Source organism: Chiloscyllium plagiosum, chromosome 13 (genome assembly GCF_004010195.1).
Source record: "Chiloscyllium plagiosum isolate BGI_BamShark_2017 chromosome 13, ASM401019v2, whole genome shotgun sequence".
Lineage (NCBI taxonomy): Eukaryota > Metazoa > Chordata > Chondrichthyes > Orectolobiformes > Hemiscylliidae > Chiloscyllium > Chiloscyllium plagiosum.
Window position 1 is genome coordinate 56,889,692 of NC_057722.1, and position 19,683 is coordinate 56,909,374.

The 19,683-nt window shown below is 42.1% G+C and overlaps 1 protein-coding gene across 4 annotated transcripts in view; it reads left to right on the plus strand.

Moving 5' to 3' along the window:
• Positions 1 to 1,055: 1,055 nt before the first annotated feature.
• Positions 1,056 to 19,683, plus strand: part of LOC122556082 (apolipoprotein D-like) — a 27,912-nt gene continuing 9,284 nt past the window's right edge. The window contains exons 1-4 of one of the 4 annotated variants that reach the window (XM_043702514.1): positions 1,056 to 1,271; positions 6,336 to 6,475; positions 10,531 to 10,658; positions 15,691 to 15,779. In XM_043702514.1, coding sequence (XP_043558449.1) covers positions 6,356 to 6,475; positions 10,531 to 10,658; positions 15,691 to 15,779 — 337 coding nt within the window. In that variant the 5' untranslated portion in view covers positions 1,056 to 1,271; positions 6,336 to 6,355. Of the gene's footprint in view, positions 1,272 to 2,532; positions 2,645 to 4,903; positions 4,974 to 6,335; positions 6,476 to 9,544; positions 10,057 to 10,530; positions 10,659 to 15,690; positions 15,780 to 19,683 lie in introns of those variants that run through there. The other 3 variants (XM_043702515.1, XM_043702513.1, XM_043702516.1) reach the window with 3 other exon arrangements.

Here is a 19,683-nt window from a genome sequence, read left to right on the forward strand (position 1 = left end):
TCCAAGTTTCCTCCCAAGACTCACATCAGTCAGGCTTGAAAATAGATTGCTGCCATTCCTTTATTATCACTGATAAAATCCACGAGCTGCCAATCCTCACTGATACATTCACTAGGGAACAGCAGTGGTTCAAGAGGACCATTCTGTACCAGCTCACCAAGGACAACTGAGCATGGACAAGAAATATTCTCCTTGCCAGCAAAACCCAAAGTAAATGATTTTTAAAACCTGACCAGCACATCCTGAGACTGCCAATATTATTCAAAGGGATTTTTTGCTTAAACAAAGTTAAGAACTTTTTAATATGAAAAAGCTGAATTGGGGAGAAATCCAGCTAGTTGAATGGACATAACGTGGGGCTTCCCATTGTTCAGACTTTCTAAACAAAGATTCAGAAAACCAGAAGAATCAGGTAAAAATCAGAAGAACTGCAGATTCTGTAAATCATGAACAAAAATATTGATTGTGGGAAAAGCTCATCAGGTCTGGCAGCATCTGTGGAGAAATATCGTTTCGGGTCATTGCTGAGACCTGCTGAGCTTTTCCAGCAATCTCTGTTTTTGTTTCAGAAGGATCAGATTGTGGGATTTAAATCCTTTCCTGATATTGGAACATGATAGTTCAATGAAGTAAGTCAGAAGGTCACTCTAGTGTAACACCAGCATCTCCACATCCTGGCATTCAATGAAGCATTGAGGATGATAATGAAGTGAGGTATTGTCAGGGGTCCAGTCCTTCAAGTGGCAAGTCCCACTGGTCAGAACCGGTCCAAGGCTTTGCTCCTGTAGCCTGGCACTTTCTTTGCAGCTGGAACACCATATTCTGCATCCCATTACCCTGATGCACTTGTGGACGGTATGATTTGCTTGGATAGCACACAGTACAATACTATTCCCTGTAACAGTAACAAATCAATTTAAAATCAAACCAGCAGCACTGAAGAGCCCACAAACAGGTGGGTTTAATATTGTTGGCATGATTCCTGAAGACGATGGCCCAGGGGTGAGTGGGCTGAGGACAGAACGGGAGATTTGAGAAGCGGCTTCCATGAGCTGTTTCTAATTCCGTGGGGCGGGCGTGTACGTGAGTGAGTGGCAGCTGCCCTCGGGGGAGGCGGCTCTGAATCTCCCTCTCCCTGTTCGCTCAGTGATCTCGGAGTTGGGTGGTTTGCGCGGACCCGCAATATAAGGACTGGCTGTGAGTTTGCTCGGCAGATGCTGGCACCCAGCGGCTGTGGTACTGACCGCCGCTCACTCTCCACATTGCTCAGGGTAAGCTGCTGGGAATGAGAGGGAGGAGGGGGCTGACTGAAAGGGAGAAGAGTTATTGGGAGAAGCTCGGAGGAGAGAAAGGCGATATAACAATGATGTACACACGAAGCAAGTGATCTGAGGGGGAAAACAACCATATTTCACACAGCGAGTGTGGGCAGCATTGGCACTAGATAATAGGGCCGGACTGGATAATAGGGCCGGGTTGGATAATAGGGCCGGACTGGATAATAGGGTCGGACTGGATAATAGGGTCGGACTGGATAATAGGGCCGGACTGGATAATAGGGCGGGGTTGGATAATAGGGCCGGACTGGATAATAGGGCCGGACTGGAGAATAGGGTCGGACTGGATAATAGGGCCGGACTGGATATTAGGGTCGGGTTTGATAATAGGGCCGGACTGGATAATAGGGTCGGACTGGATAATAGGGTCGGACTGGGTAATAGGGCCGGACTGGATAATAGGGCCGGACTGGATAATAGGGCCGGGCTGGATAATAGGGCCGGGCTGGATAATAGGGCCGGGCTGGATAATAGGGCCGGGCTGGATAATAGGGCCGGGCTGGATAATAGGGCCGGGCTGGATAATAGGGCCGGGCTGGATAATAGGGCCGGGCTGGATAATAGGGCCGGGCTGGATAATAGGGCCGGGCTGGATAATAGGGCCGGGCTGGATAATAGGGCCGGGCTGGATAATAGGGCCGGGCTGGATAATAGGGCCGGGCTGGATAATAGGGCCGGGCTGGATAATAGGGCCGGGCTGGATAATAGGGCCGGGCTGGATAATAGGGCCGGGCTGGATAATAGGGCCGGGCTGGATAATAGGGCCGGGCTGGATAATAGGGCCGGGCTGGATAATAGGGCCGGGCTGGATATTAGGGCCGGACTGGATATTGGAGCCGAGTTGGATAACAGCACCAGACTGGATGGATAGTGGAGTCGGTGCAATCACGATGGCCCGAATAGCCTCCTTCCACATTTGAATGATTCTGTGATAATGATAACAATAAGGAGCTTCGGGAACACAGCTCCTGTCCCGCCTGAAAGGTGCTCCGTTTGTGCAATGGGCTGTGTCCATTTTGAATACAGCCAGGATGCTGTTCCTGAAGGGAGCGAGCGTCAGTCTGTCTGGGGAGGTTCAGGGGAGAAACATTGGCCTGGACTGGAACACGGGGAGCTCTGCTTTGGACACAGACACATACACACACATACACACACATGTTTAGACCGGGCAGGGAGACTGTTGCTCCTCTGAAGCGGCCACAGCAGCTTCCCGAGTGAAGAGAGCTGGGGTTGGTGCTTGGGATCAGCTCGCTGTATCGAGTTGAGTTGATTTGTACAGAGAAGGAGGAGGCCACGCTGTTCCCGAGGTGAGTGGAGTTCACTCCGGACCTGCTTTCAGTTTTCTGAAGAAGGGCATGTGCCCGAAACGTCGAATCTTCTGTTCCCTAGATGCTGCCTGACCTGCTGTGCTGTTCCAGCAATAAAGTTTCTGCTTTCAGTTTTCACAAGCAGCCCAAGTGAATGAAGTGCTTTTCACCGGAAGGACGTTTACCTTTCGGTAGAGACCTTCTTTGGGATCAGATGTGCAAAGCAACATGTGAGGGAACTCCCTCAGTCCTTCAACGCATCACACCGGCCAGCTCTAAGAGTGGGATGCTCTGAGCACAGCAGTTCAGGCAGCATCCAAGGACCTTTGAAATCGACGTTTCGGGCAAAAGCCCTTCATCAGGAATAAAGGCAGTGAGCCTGAAGCGTGGAGAGATAAGCTGGGGAAGGGTGGGGAGAGAGAATACTGCAAATATATTGTAACCTTGGAAGGGGAGAGAGGGCCGGTTATGTCAAAGAATTTTTCCAAGAACTCTTAGAGGAACGCCTGCTGAGGACAAACAGCCCTGTAAAGGAGAAATAACTGAAAACCATTCAATGATTTACCATCGATGAAACTTTAATGAATCACAATTTTAACAATTTACTTGCTTTAAGGTAGCCTGTGTCCTTACAGTGCATGCAGCTGTTTGAGAGCAGCTCCATATGTACATTGTAGCGTTTTGGTTTTTAGTGCTTCAGTGATGTATTTAGACAATGTGAAAGCCAACATCAGAGCTTGCAAGCTGGATCACAATACAGAGCGACTCCTTGGGTAGACCCAAATGGAGGATGATGTCTGTAAGCGAACAACTGACATTTCATGAGAACAAAATTTCAGGACAAACTAGTGCAACACAACATCAAGCCAATGGCTTCATCCACCCACTCAACACTGACTTCATACGGAGTATTCCTAATTGGTTCTGTTAATGGAAACTTGCTCTAATGTCATACAGGACAGACTGACTGTAAACCAGAGAAAGTATGTGGACTGCAGGTGTTGGAGATCAGAGTCGAAGAGTGTGGTGCTGGAAAAGCACAGTCAGTCAGGCAGCATCAGAGAAGCAGGAGAGTCATCGTTTGGGTAATCAGGCCTTCATTAGGAATGAGGCTTGTGGCCCAAGGGGTTTGAGAGATAAATGGGAGGGGAGGGGGGTCGGGCTGGGGATGAAGGCAGATGGGAAAGTGATAGGTAGATGAAGGTGGGGGTGAAAGTGGACAGGAGTGAAGGAAGATGGACATGTAGGATAGTTCAAGAGTATGGTGCAGAGTTGGAAGGTTGGGAGTAGGATAAAGTATGGAGAGGGAATATGGGGAAACTGGTGAAAACCACATTGATCCTCTGTGGTTGCAGGGTCCCAAAGTGGAAGATGAGGCGTCCTTCCTCCAAGTGTGAGTTGGTAAGGGTTTGGTGATGGAGGAGGCTCAGGACCTGCATGTCCTTAGTGGAGTGGGAGGGGGAGTTGAAATGTTCAGCCACAGGGCAGTGGAGTTGGTTAGTGCAATGTCCCAGAGACGCTCTCTGAAACAATCCACAAGTTGGCGTCCTGTCTTTCCAATGTAGAGGAGACCATATTGGGTGCAATTGATGCAGTAGATGATGACATACGTGGAAGTACAGGTAAATTTCTGATGGATGTGGAAGGATCCTTTGGGGCCTTGGACAGAGGTGAGGGGGAGGTGCAGGTGCAGGTTTTGCACTTACTGTGGTGGCAGGGGAAGGTGGATTGGCAGGATTGGAGGGTGGGTTGGTGGGGTGCCTAACAAGGGAGTCATGGAGGGAATGGTCTCTCCAAGACATAGGTAGGGGTTGGGAGGGAAACATATCTCTGATCATGGGGTCTGTTTGTAAGTGCTGGAAATGGTGGAGGATGATGCAGTGTGTCTGGAGGTTACTGGGGTGGAAGGTGAGGACCAGGGAATTTTGCCCTTGTTGCGACTGGAGGGGTGGGGTTCAAGGGCAGAGGTGCAGGAAGTGTAGGTGATGCACTTTAGGGCATTGTCGACCATGTAGGAGGGGAAATTGTGGTTTTTGAAGAAAGAGGCCATCTGGGATGTTCTACGGTGCAATTGGTCCTCCTGGGAGCAGATGTGGTGGAGATGGAGGAACTGGGAAGAAGGGATAGTGTTTTTACAGGAGGAGATGCCATCCAAGTGGCTGTGGGAGTCCATGTGTTTGTAATGGATGTCTGTGTTCAGTTGGTCAGCAGAAATGGAGATGGAGAGGTCCAGGAAGAGAAGACATGTGTCTGTGAGATGAACCTGAGGTCGGAATGGGAAGGGTTTGTGAAGTTGATGAATTGTTCAACCTCCTCAAAGGAGCACGAGGTTAGCACTGATACGGTCATTGATGTATCTCCTTCACATGCATTCATACCCACACACACACTCTCTCACATGAATTACACTCTCACGCACACACTAACATGTGCACTCTCACTGTCTCTCCTGCATGCACACACACATAGGTCTATGGGGTGAATTTATATTTGCAGAATTATGTTCTATTTTCCTCAAAAAATACATATCCATGTAAGATTCTATCCCACATCAGAAATACAACCAGTCTGACTCAAGATTGGGACACACAGACTTTAACCGCTCATCTTTAATGCAACCCTATCTATGTTTCAGAGAGACATGATTCCCTTGTTAGGCCCCCTACCAACCCACCCGCCCATCCTGCCAATCCACTTTCCCCTGCCACCACAGGAAGTGCAAAACCTGTGCCTGCACCTCCCCTCTCACCTCTGTCCAAGGCCCCAAAGGATCCTTCCACATCCATCAGAAATTTACCTGAACTTCCACATATGTCACCTACTGCATCTGTTGCACCCCATGTGGTCTCCTCTACATTGGGAAGACAGGACGCCAACTTGTGGATTGTTTCAGAGAACATCTCTGGGACATTGCACTCACCAACCCCAACACCCTGTGGCTGAACACGTCAACTATTGTTAGAAAACCTGAAGGTATCTTCAGAATGTAACTTAAAAGAAGTTCTGGGATTTATGTATTGAAGAGCTGAAACCAGCAAACCCATTCTGAAAAATTAAAGACTTAACCTAAATTTGTTTGCTATATTATTTCAGCTGCATGACACTGTAATCCCTATGGTATAAATTCTATATTTTATGGTCTGGCCTCACAACCACCTGATGAAGGAGCAGTGCTCCAAAAGCTAGTGCTTCCAAATAAACCTGTTGGACTATAAACTGGCATCGTGTGATTTTTAATTTTGTCCACCCCAGTCCAACATTGGCTCCTCAAGTCAAGAATAATCAGGGATTACCTCTTGGTGTGGCTTGTTAAGTTAAAATTGTCTCTGATGGTGAAGCAAGCTTTTTTAAAAAGTATTCTTAGTGTCCCCTCTATGGAATTCCTAAAGCAATTGCTCTCCCAGAGTGAGATGGCTGGTGACAGTGGTTTCACCTGAGGGTCATCACACCTCAAGTGAGAACTGAGATGAGAAGGAGAGTCCTTCATGGTAATCTCAGCCAGAGTGAGAATTGAATCCATTCTTTTGGTATCACTCTATATTGCAATCCAGCCAACTGAGTGAACCGGCAACCCCTACAGAGAATTTTCAGACAAACTGTTGCCTCCATAAAATTAAGTGAACGGCCTGTGTTTTTGTGATTCAGTCAATTTGTGAGTATATTTGGTTCAGAAATTTCTTTTGTGTTTCAGATTCTTCTCAAGCTGCTACCATGTGGGGGCCATTCCTGTCACTGTTGATCACTTCCATTTGTTTAACCAAAAGAGTTCAAGCTGTCCAATGGGGTAGATGTGAACATGTGGAAGTGCAAAAGAATTTTAGTCTTGATCAGGTTTGTCCTGTTAATTCTTTAATTGCCTGGCAATTCCATTTCATGTAGGAAGTAAAATTTGCAGATGCTAAAGGATCAATGAAACATATTTTGCCAAAGGGATTGGATGGTTCCATGGATTTTCACACCATCTGTTCAACTTTGGCGACAGGGATCCAAAGCAAAATCAGTTTATGTTCTTACATCCCAACTCATATGGTTTCTCATTCAGCACAAACAGGGCTTATAATACATTAACATTAGTCCTCCAAAACAAATGTCTTTGAGCGTGGTCCCTTATTGAGAGTGGGAAATCACCACTGAACCCACCAATAATCAAAGCAGAAAATGTTGGAAATACTCAGCAGGTTAGGCAGCATCTGTGAAGAGGAACAGAGTTAACCTTTCAGTCATTGATGATCCTTCTGAAATTTCTGATGAAGGGTTAACACCGATCCAAAAAGTTATCTATTTGTCTCAACAAATACTTTCTGACAATCACATTAAATCTATATCTGTGGTGAGTTAGTTTCAGAAAGTGTTGTCACTAATATATTAATTCATTTCAGCGTAATATATAATATCGGGTCAGTTACAGACTATAACAGTAGGGTAAATTTCTTGTTGTTTTGCTTTGGTAAATATCAATCAATTTGGATTAGAATTTAAGGATTTAGTTTAGAAACACCTTCCCAAACATTTGGAAATTAGTATTAATGTTAAGTGCTGTCTTGTGGGTTCCAGCAGCACACATTGTTTATTGCTGAAACTGTATTAAATGTTGGTTCAGTCACAGTTAGAATCGCATGTGCATTTCTGGAATCCACATTATAGGAGGGAGGTGATTGAACTCGAGAGAACGCAAAGACGATTTACCAGGATGTTAGAGTGTTTAGGTTATGAGGAGAAATCTGGTAGACTGGGCTTGTTTTCCTTGGAGCAGACAAGACTGAGGGGGGACATGATTGAGATTTATAAAATTATGAGGGTCACAGGTCGGGTAGGCAGGAAAGAAATTTACATTTGACTAAAGAATCAATGACCGTCAGGCACAGATTGAAGGTAACACGCAAGAGGTTCAGAAGAGATGTGAGGAAAATCTTTTCACTCCAAAGGTATTGGGAATCTGGAACTCACTGCCTGCAAGTATGATAGGGACAGAAGCCCCCATAACATTTACAAAATATTTAGATGTGCCCTTGCAATGTCAAGACATACAAGGCAATAGGCTAAGTGTTGGAAAATGTGATTTGTAAAATTCTCTTGTGGGATGTGGGTGGAAGCTCGAAGGGCTGAATGGCCTATTCCTGCTCCTATTTCCTGCGTTTCCATGCAGGACTTGTTCCGAGGATGGTGGAACTGTCTAATGAAGAGAGTTTGGGGATACGGGGCCTGTTTTTGGAAGAGTATCAGAAAATAAGAGATGACCTTATTAAAACGTACAGAATACCTAAAGGGATAGTTGATAGTCTGGTAGATGTGGGCAAGAAATCTCTCCAAATCTGTGTATGCGCATTGTGCATAGCAGTTTAGAACCAGAGGAAAGAAGTTTCAAATTAAGGGGGACCAAACTTAGGACCAAACTGAGGAGAATTATTTTTATCGCGAGGATTGTGAATCATAGGAATTATCTATCCAAGAAAGCTGAGAAAGCTCAGTCTTTGACAATGTTTACTAAATGATTGCTAAATATTTAAATGATCTTGGGGATGGTAGGGGAAAATATTTATTGAAGTGTTTGATCAACAGCTTTTGTCTTGATTGAGGAGCATGTTCAATGGGTTGAATGGCCAACTCCTGTTTCTAATTTATAAGATAATGTTTGAAATATACTTATTTTTAAAATAAAAGAATGAACTAAACCTCTTTTTTATCATTCTCTGCTGATTACAAAAACTTGCTGCTAATGCAAAGGCAGCTACCAATTTGCACCACTTCCAAGAATGCCTTCATATTCATTCAGAAGAGACATAGAGATCTATAGCACCGTAAAGGGCCCTTCAGCCCATTGAGTCTCTGCCAGTCAAAAACAAATACTTAACTATTCTAATGACATGAAAGTGACAGCCCTTGACACCAAGGCCACATTGGACTGAGGACCCCGAGCAAGGAGCCTGAGCAAAACTGGAATTGTGGAGGCACAGTTTTGAAACAAACCCTTCAAACCAACTCGTCCATGCCAACCAGATATCCTAACTTAACCTACCAGTATTTGGCACATATCCCTCTAAACCTTCCTATTCATATACCCATCCAGATACCTTTTAAATGTAATTGTACCAGTCTCCACCACTTCCTCTGGTAGCAAATTCCATACATGTACCACCCCTTGTGTGAAAGATCTGCCCCTGAGGTCCCTTTTAAATCTTTCCCCTCTCATTTTAAACCTATGCCCTCCTGTTTTGGACTCCCCCATTCTTGGAAAAAGACCTTGTCTATTTACCCTATCCATGCCCCTCATGATTTTATAAACCTCGATAAGGTCACCCCTCGGTCTCTGATGATCCATGGGGCGGCACGGTGGCACAGTGGTTAGCACTGCTGCCTCACAGCGCCAGAGACTCGGGTTCAATTCCTGCCTCAGGCGGAGTTTGCACATTCTCCCTGTGTCTGCGTGGGTTTCCTCCGGGTGCTCCGGTTTCCTCCCATAGTCCAAAGATGTGCAGGTCAGGTGAATTGGCCATGCTAAATTGCCCGTAGTGTTAGGTAAGGGGTAAATGTAGGGGAATGGGTGGGTGGCGCTTCGGCGGGTCGGTGTGGACTTGTTGGGCCGAAGGGCCTGTTTCCACACTGTAATGTAATCTAATGTAATCCAGAGAAAACAGCCCCAGTCTATTCAGCCTTTCGCTATAGCTCAAATCCTCCAGCATCCTGGCAACATCCGTGTAAACCTTTCTGAACCCTTTGATGTTTTACAACATCCTTCCTATAGCAGGGAGACCAGAATTGTATAGATTATTCCAGTAACGGGAATCAGGAGGAAAACTCTCCACTGGTTGGAGCCATACCTGGCGCACAGGAAGATGATTGGACACCAGTCATCCCAGCTCTAGGACATCTCTTGTTTAGAAATGTCTCTTTCTTTCACATTCTTTTATGTGCTGCTGTCTGTCTCTGGGTCCTCCTCTCTGCTGTTCTTACTGGGGTCCTGTTCTCTCAGCCTTTTATCATGTCAACCAAATAATATCTATTACCATTCCCGACCTGGCAACTGTTTCATTTATCTTTGATTTTTTTCGCAACTCTATACATAAAAATGTTGCATGATTTTAAAACGTGACAGCCGCCTATTAAATCCAACAACAGTTTCTTTATAAAAACACCTGCGATGTTAGTAGATGTTCCCGTAATCTCGATCTACCGTGTTCTCTCCTGTTCCTATTTTAAGTAGTTCATGTAAAGGTGCCTCTGTCTCCCCCTGGTGGCATTGGTGGCGTCGATATGGCGAGGTCCAGCGATGATTCATAGTGGTGATAGCGTCGGTGAAAGCGAGGTGATGCCGATGGGTCGCGACTTTCGTTCAAGCGGCGCTGCCAATGGACTCTGACCTGGTCACCCGACCCCTACTCCGTGACGGAGCACTTAACAAGAAGCACTGTAAAGTTAAACACTTTTCCTTTTTTTATTCATTTTTCTGCCTTTATGTTTTTGTGTATTTTTCTGTTTTAAGACAGTGGCAGAGAATGGTTGCACTCTACAAGACTTTCCACTGTATTTTGTAATAACATAAGCGTGACAAGAAATAAATGAAATCAAGGTCTACTTGCATTTTTCTGCTCACGAAGCTTTGCAATTATCTCCCACGAAGAAATACAAGGAACACTAAGTGCATGTTTATTTTCTGAAAGGACTGGTAAATCTGAGGAATCTAGATTTGGTCACTGGTGCATGAAGAATCATGTTTACAGAACCATGCCATACACTACCACAAAAGTGTTTAACTTCATGGTGATCTTGTGAGGATATTTTTGACTTGTTGTGTTGCAAGTATTTATTTAATTCCCATCTACAGCATTTGGTCCCCCATTTATTATGCACATAATTAATAAGCTAACACAGTTGTTCTTATTTTGCAGTATATGGGAACATGGTATGAAATCGAACGATTTTATAATGTCACTGGAGATGTCAGATGTATTTCTGAAACAATATCCTCGTCCTACAATGGGATAGAAACTGTATATGAGCTTATCACTCTAATTACGTAAGTTCTATTATAAATGCTGTGTATGTGTGTGCAGGTTTGTGTGTGTTCTATTTGTGCACACGCGAGACATTAAAATGATTGTCATGGCCTCCTTATTAAAATTTAGCTACCATAATACTCCGAATAAAGGGACAGCAAAAGTTATTTTGGTACAGCAGAATAGGGCGTTACTGTAGCTTTCCAAATACACCAACTGATCACCATGAATTCCTTCATTGATTGGAGCAATGAAAATTTGGAACACTGCCAAGTGTAGCAATGGCTTAGGGGAGCATAAAACAGAACAAGTTTGAAAGGTTTGAATTGCCGAAAGATGGGAACGAAGTACATCATTTGCTTTTCCTATTTGAGGACTTAATTACAGAATTAAAAGTCTTTCAGGTGTTAAGGAGAAAGATTAAGAAGATGTAACAATATCTGTGACAACAAACTAGGTCTGTTCAGCACTGCAGCAGCTGCTGTTTCTGCTGCACCAGCCTGATCTTCCTATCTCAGGTGCAGATAAGTTGGCATTTATTAACTGGCCTGTACTCCACTGTAGCCACCATGCCATAGTTTCCATGCTGTAGACCTCTATGACTCTGAGAAAATTGCTTTGAGTCATGTGAAGCATCACTGGATACTGATCCCAGTAACTGATAGTCCCACGAAGTAATCCCTGATATCCGTTTGACCAACGGTGCTGACTGCTTTCATTGAATGTAGAAATGAGCATCACAACATTGGTCCAAAGGACCAAATGGCCAACCAGTTAGTTAAACATTTTCCTGCCTCCAATGATGGTAAGCAGTTACATAAGTAAGCTCTTACTCAGGAAGTAAACTGTCTTTAATTACATAAAATTATAACAGGGAAGGAAGTTGGCTGGCCAATCCAATATGTGACGGTGTTTATCCACCACACATACAGCCATCTTAATCCCATTTGTTTCTATTTCTTTCAGCTATCTATCTCAACTGTTGGTCAAAGGTAATACGCGTCTAGATACTCTGTGCAGTTCCCACCCATACATCAGCCTGACTGACAGGCAGAATATCTTTCATATGAAAGATGTCATAGGGGTCTTGATTGTGGAGAAGGTAGGGTTATGTTGGATCCAATAGCAGCCCTGGAGTATCAGCAAGGGCCCTCTGATGGATGCAGGCCCAGGGGAGCAGATGATGCTTCAGGGTCTCTGGAAATGATATGGAAAACAGATAGATCATGGGACACTCCTGCTGGCCTGCGAGCAATATTGCCAAGGCACCTGCCATATGAACTGAGCAAGCCTTGCATCTTTTAATTTGCAGAGTTACTTGTGGCCTTGGAAACCCAGCTACCTGTGGTTAAAAAGAACGTGAGTTTAAATGAAGGTTGCAGTCTCATTAAAAGACTTACATGATTCGGATGTTACATTTGGAAATCAAGACAGTTACCAACCAGTGAATGCTTCAAATGCAGTGTGATGTTGCAAACCTGATGTTAAAATGCACATAGAATTAGGCATGGGCCAAAGGAAAATAATTTTAGAATAAATGAGTTTGCTGCAAGCCAGTTGACTAGAATGTTACACTACCTATACCATAAGGTGTTTGGCAGAGGATGTTGGGTGAGTGTTGACAGCCTACACTTTCACTACACTGGTGAAAAAGTTCGAAGGTCGAGGGATATCTGCTTTTAGGAATACCCTATACTTTGCTAGGGTGTTTGATCTTTGCCTAAAAAAGCCCTGACATATACATGTCTAGTATCCATTTAGTTTTTACAAGTAGATTTTGCCCCTTCCACCAAGAGGCAACAATCTCACATTGAGCTTGTTTGTGACCAGGGAGGCTGGGATAGTGTTATTGAGTCATAAACCATTCTCCTCCCTGCAATGTTTCATATTTGTTTTCTATTCTAGCCTCTGAAATGACTCCAGTTCATTTGTTTTTGAGAGTTCAGCCCATGGATTCCACACCTTAGACATGAACGTAGGACATAAGAGCAAGAGTAGACGATTTGCCCGTTTGATCCTGCTTCACTGTTCAATACAATCATGTCTGATTTGGTTGTAGTCTCAGCTCCACTCTCCTTTTTGGATGCTGTAATCCATGTCTCCCTAGTTTATCAGAAATCTTGTTATAGAATCAAAGCTTGACTCTTCCTGATAGGTTTAAATGCCATTGGAGCTGCCTTTGGAGACTTCTTCCTTGCCTGTCACAATCCAAATTGTGGAGTGGGATGGGTTTCCCAGCAGAGTTCCCTCATGCTCACCTTGCATCTTTGGACGGCCATGTGAAAGATCGCACCATACAATAGAAAGTAATGTAAGGGACCTGGGCTCCTTGAAAGGAGAAAAAGAGGTTTGTAGTGGCCAGCTCTGCTTCTGTGCTAGACCCAGACCCAGCAGCTGAAGACCTCAGTCTGTATTGAGACCTAAAGTAGAATTATATGTTCTGGTATTCAGGAGACTCCTCACTTTTCTACCACTTGTGGTCTTGTTGTGATGTCTTCACTGCAGCACTTCTCACATTTCCTCAGATGGTGTGATTTGCCTCATATGAAATGAACCCAGGCAAATAAGCTGGATTTACACATGGAAATTCACAGAAGTTATAAATGGAATCAGGCCATCAGTTTAACCCAGTCACCTTGATGTTCATTCACCCTTCTTGTGAGAAAATGGTTCTTATCATTTTTACCCACTCACTTCTCATCTCTCTTCAACATTTTTTTGATCTGTCAAATATAATCTTGAGTATTCACTTAACCTTACACCTGGAATTAATTCCACTGCCACACAATAAAGTGGGTCAAAGATTCAATGTTTTTCATTGGACATTTCATGGCTTATCTTGGAATCTTCCTCATTGCTGTTGACCATCAACACTTGAAGTGGTCTGCCTCCATTTACCCTGTTCCAAACTTTCCTAAATTTAATGGTGTCTTGCATATTTCCCTGTGAACTGTATTGCTCTTAGGATAGCCCCAATGTATCAAACCTTTCTTTATTTCTGTATTGCCATATATCTGGGAACATCATAATTAACCCTATCAAAGAGTACTGATATCCTTCCTATCATCAAACCCAATACCATGTTGTGGTTTGTGGGAATAAGTTTTTTTCAATTTAGACTTTAGCTTTAATAATTAAGGCATCCTGAGATAAAAGCTAGAAGTTTATTTGTTAGAAAGTCAGCATGGTCTTATCAGCCCAGAGGGCTGCTCTTTCATGAGAGAGAGGCAGCTGGTGCTTAATTTAACCTGAAGGTCATCATGCCTCAGATGGGAGCAAGGTTCCAAACTCAAAATCATCACAATGACCTCAACTAGTACAGAAATTCAACCTACCCTGTTGGCATCATACTGCAATGCATAAAATCTATTCAGCTAACTGACATGTTTAACAATCTATATTGTTCCCTTTGATGTTCTGTGAACCTATATTTTCCAGTCCCGATCCTCCTCTGCAGCATTTATGTATTACTTAATTCCCTATTTGCATCAACTCAAACCTAGGATCATTGAATTTTATTTCCCACATTTTAACCCATTAACCTCTGTCGAGCAATATCCCTTAGCTATCCGTCTTCGTGTCTTTTTCTCAAAACAAGGCTTTATTTAAGTTGCTCATACATACAGTGAACAGAAGTTGATCTCAAACTGAACCCTCAGGAATGCAAGTATTATTATTGAATATTATTAAAAGACTGGGTAGACTTGAGGGGCTGAACGGAATACTTCCTTTGCTATTTCAGATGTTCTTTTCCTGGCTGATCATCCCTATTGGATTTCCTGCTAGCAACTTCTTACAATTGACTCTTTATATGGATGCATGGTAATTTCACACATACTTAAACATTCCAAAGAGTTTCTATACCACAGATGCTAAACTAGCTGGCTTGTAATTATCTAAATCAACTCTGACTCTCTTTTTATAACATGGATTTAGCATTGGTCACTTTCCAGTCTAGTGGCACACACCTACCTTCAATACAGTTCTGAAATTTCACCTTCTAAGGCTTTACCCAAGTTTTGCTGGATCAACTAGATGTATCCCAGCAGACTTTAATGGTTCATTGCCCCTTCCCTAAAAATGTCTTTGGTTAGAATATTACTCTGTTCCCAGATATTTCAGATTTCACTTCCTGTGCAACATCTTTTTGTTCAGCAAAAGCATATTGACTATTGTGTTCCACTTTTTAATTATCTACAAAGCGATGATCCTCACATCTCCACGTGCTCCCTCACTTTTAATTATTTCTTGCTAATATATGGTATTTGTAAAATATCATTATATCATTTTTGATATTTCTAAACCCACTTAACATCTTACTTTCTTATATTATCTTTATTATTTTCAGATTTATATTTACAGCCATTATTGTCCCTAACCTTCAATTTATATTGTTTTCTGATCTCTATTCATCTACGTCATTTGAAAGTTACAAGCAGTCTCCTTTTCTTTTAATGGAGTATATTTAATCTGTATCTTCTGGAAAAAATTATAAATCTGTTATTGCTCAGTGGTCCTGTGCGCAAATCTCTCGATTTTCCACAAACTTGTCGAATTTAATATCGTGCTCTAGTGCATTTTCACTTGTTTTTCACATTTTAATTAAACCGTGATCACTGTTCACATTTTGGTTGCTCTATTTAACTCATCCATCTGATTTCTCTCTTCAATTGTTATTGCCTTCAATCAAATACCAAATATCCTCTGTTTAGATCACTAAGTGGATACTTAAAAAGTCCCAGAAAAGAATTATTTTCCTTCTTGTCTCTCAAATCTGGCAGCAAATTTCCTCCCCATAATATGGATAGACCCCTTTTAATCCTTAGTCTCCAACCATATTAAATTGGTATCCTGTCAGTGATAACATCAAGCCTTTCTGGTGTATGTTGTGGTTGATGTGAAGGGGTAGATTGGAGATCCATCCCACTGGAAATCAGCTGTGAACAAGTGAGTCAGTCCTATCACTACCACCTCTTTACCTCAGATGAATTCATGTCAAAGTGGAAGGACAGATTTGTCTTTAGATATACAAAGCTTTTCTGTTGTTTGCAGGAAGGGTAATGAGGTGACTGAACACACTGCAGAATTAATTCCACCTGACGAGACAGCCAAAGATCAAGCAAAACTTACCTACAAACTTGGTAAGTTTTTTTTTATTTATCTTTCGTGGGATTTGGGCAACATTTATTGACCACCTCTAATTGCTTTATTTGGTACTGAACGGCCTTCTTGATCTAGTCATGAAGTATAGATAGATCCACTGTGCTGTTGGAAAGGGAGTTCCAGGGTTTTGACATAGTAACAGTGAAGGAATTGTGACATTGTTCCAAAATGGGATGGTGTGTGGCTTGAAGCTGAACTTGCAGATAATAGTATTCCCATTATCTATTGCCCGTGTCCTTCCAATTGGTAGAAGTTTTGAGTTTGGAGAGCTTTTGATTAATTGGAGGCGGAAGGTTTCGGGAGGGAACGTATGTTGGCTTACAAAGCCAAAGGAAATGACAGCACTAGCAAGCAATAATTTTTATAATGGTACTCAAAGTGGAATAGGAAAGGGCAGAGCAAATAAGATCAAAGGAGAAAAAATGGTATAATAGCAAATTAATGGCTCTTTATTTAAATGAATACTGTATTCATAAAAATAAATGAATTAACAGCACAGTAGGGGTTGATGAGTATGACTTTATAGCATTTTTAAATTTATGGTTATAAAGAGGATGCTTTGTTAGTAAAGCTGAAATAAGTATGATTGCAAGAAATGACCTTGCATTGGATAATGTAACATCAATACGGGTGGTGATAGAAGATAACAAGAGGAGGAAGATATTGGTGGGAATAGTTTATAGGCCCTCTGATAGTGATTGCTAGGACATAGAACAGCACTGAAACAGGCCCTTCAGCCCACCATGTCTGTGCTGACCAAGATGCCATTCTAAAGTAATCCCACCTGCCTGTACATGGTCCATACCTCTCCATCTCCTGCCTGTTCATTTGTCTACCAAATGTCTCTTAAATGTTCCTATCATTAATATAGGACAGTGAATATATCAGAATATAAGAGGATGTTAAAAAAAGGCAGTGCATAGATCCAGGGTGACTTTAATCTTTGTGTATATTGGGAAAATCTAATTGGCAATGGTAGCCACTGGGAATAATAAATACGCTGTTTTTGGAACAGTGTCCCAGAACATTGTGTAGTGGATCCAACAGGGAATCATGGATCTCAGAATAGAAGGTCCCCTCAGGAACAGTAACGACAACATGGTAGATTTTAGCATCCAGTTTCAGGTGATAAACCTGGGTCAGAATCAACTGTGCTAAATTTAAATAAGGATAATTACATAGACATGAGGGGAGAGTTGGTTAAAGTGGACTGGCAAGAATTCAGCAGAAAAGAAGGCCGAGGAACAATGGCAGACATTTCAGGAAATCATTCAGATTTGTAGTAAAGATATTTTCCAGTCAGGAAGTAGGATTCAAGTAAAAGTTTAAATTAACTCTACTAAACAGGGATGTTAAGGATAGTAGAAAAGTGGAAGTAAAAAGTTGCAATGTTGCAAAGACTGGAGTATTCTGCAAGTTTTAAAAGCCAAAAATGATAACCAAAAAGAAAAAAAAGGGGGGAAATAAACTATGAAGGCAAACTAGCAAGTAAAAAAAAAGGACAATTAAAGATTATTTTTATATATGAAAAAGAAGAGGTCCATCAGAGAACAAAGCTGAGAAATAACAATGGGACTCAGAAATGGCAGAATAAATATTTCTGTCAGTTTTAACAATGGAAGACACTAATAGCATTCCAAAAATACTAAATACTCAAGCAAACAAATGTCAAACGGGCAGGAAATAAGCACAAAACAATCATGAGAGACGATGTACTAGGAAAAACAATGGCAAATAAATTAACTAGGAGGAAACTTAAAGGGGAAACAGTAGATATAATATATTTGGATTTCCATAAAGGCATTTGATAAGATACTGCACATATTTCATCATATAAGAGCCTTGAGAGCAGAATATTATCATGGATAGAGGATTAATTAACTAATAGAAGTCAGAGTATTGAGATAAAAGAGGCATGCTCAGGATGAAAACTCAGAAATGAGTGGAGTGCTACATGATCATGCCACAATTATTAATAATATGTATTGATGACTTGGATGAAAGAAGTAAATGAACTATTGTCAAATTTGCAGGTAACACATTAATTTGTGTACTATAAATAGTGAGGATGATACAAGGATATATAGACAGGTATAGACTGGTCAAGTGAGTGGACAGAAACTTGATGGATGGAATATAAATTATGGAGGTATGACGTTATGCACTTTTGCAGGAAGACAAGAAAAACTGAATATTATTTAAATGGGGAAAGGCTGCAGAGAGTTATAATAGAGAAGGATTTCAGAGTGCTGATGCATGTATCACACAAAGCTAGGATCCAATTTCAACAGTAATAGGAAATGCAAATGAAACATTGGCTTTTATTTCAAAGGGAATGGAAGATAAAAGTAGGGAGGTCTTGCTAAGGCTATATAAGGTAAGAGTCACCTGAGCCATGAGTTAATTGGCACAAGGTCAGTAAGATGTAAAAACATACATGCATGGCTCAAAAATTGGCATCAGAGAAATATGATCAAATTCATAAGACATTGACACCAGTACTGGGAAGGAGGGAGCTGTTCCTATGGGACAGGCTCAACCTGATTCATGTTTGGATAAGAATTGTGGTGAATCACAAAATTAGGCCTGTAAACAATATAATTGGAGGGAAGGGTTCTGGTTCAGTTGCATGGTATTCCAGACTTAATAATTGAATTTAAATTCCACCAGTTACAATGGTGGGATTTGAACTTTTCTTCACAGAGAATCGATCTACACCACTGACATTACCATGTCCCCACTGCCTCATCCTTTGCAGAATATTGAAGCTTTTCACTTTCAATAAATAGGATCATTGACTGGAGAAACAAAATTTTGTTTGCACAGAGGGTTTCATTCTCTAGAGGTGATAACTTTTATTTGGAAAAGCATTTTTGCATTTTAAAAGCATTTAACAAGATAGCATGTAGGAGGCTGGTTAACAAAATTGAGGCTCATGAAATCAAAGGGTCAATATCCAGTTGGATAAAAAAATTGTTGTCTCACCATAGTCTTACTGGACCATAGAGGCTGCTCTCTCATTAGAGAGAAGTGACTTTGTGGTGACTTAACCTGAGGGCCACCAGACCTCAGGCAAGGGAAGAGGTCGAGAAGGAGAGCCCTTCATGGTAACCTCAAAAAATTGGCTTAGGGATTTAAGCAGCAAGTTGTGATGACTGGGTATTTTTCAGGCAGGAAGACCAGATAGTGGCATTTCCCATCAGCTCGTGTTAATACCCCCACTCTCTGTTGTTGTGAAGAAATGCCTTGGATCTTGGAATGGAGGAAATTTTAAAATTGGCTAATGTTATGAAATATGAAGGAGTGTCAAAAATGAAAATGATACAAATTACCTGCAATGGAATATAGATAGGCTAACAGAATAGGTGGACAAGTTGCAAATGAAATTTAGTACAGAGAAGTGTGAGGTGATATATTTTGGCAGAGGGAGGAGGGAGAGACATTATAGACTTAATAGCAGAGTTCTAAAGAGTTTACAGGGGCAGGGGTGCTGTGGGTTCAAGTCTATTATCTTTGAAGGTGTCAGGATATATTCAGGAAATGGATGACAAAGCTTACAATTTAGAGAGGACATGAGTATGAAGGAGATTTACCCTCAATAGTCCCAGATATGGGGGAATTTAGTTACAAAGTTATGTCGGAAAATTTCTTGTTGTTGTCATTGGACAATGGAAATTGTGGGAAAATTTAAGACCATAAGACATAGGAGCGGAAGTAAGGCCATTCGGCCCATCAAGTCCACTCTGCCATTCAATCATGGTTGATGGGCATTTCAACTCCACTTACCCGCATTCTCCCCGTAGCCCTTAATTCCTTGTGACATCAAGAATTTATCAATTTCTGCCTTGAAGACATTTAGCGCCCCAGCCTCCACTCACTCTG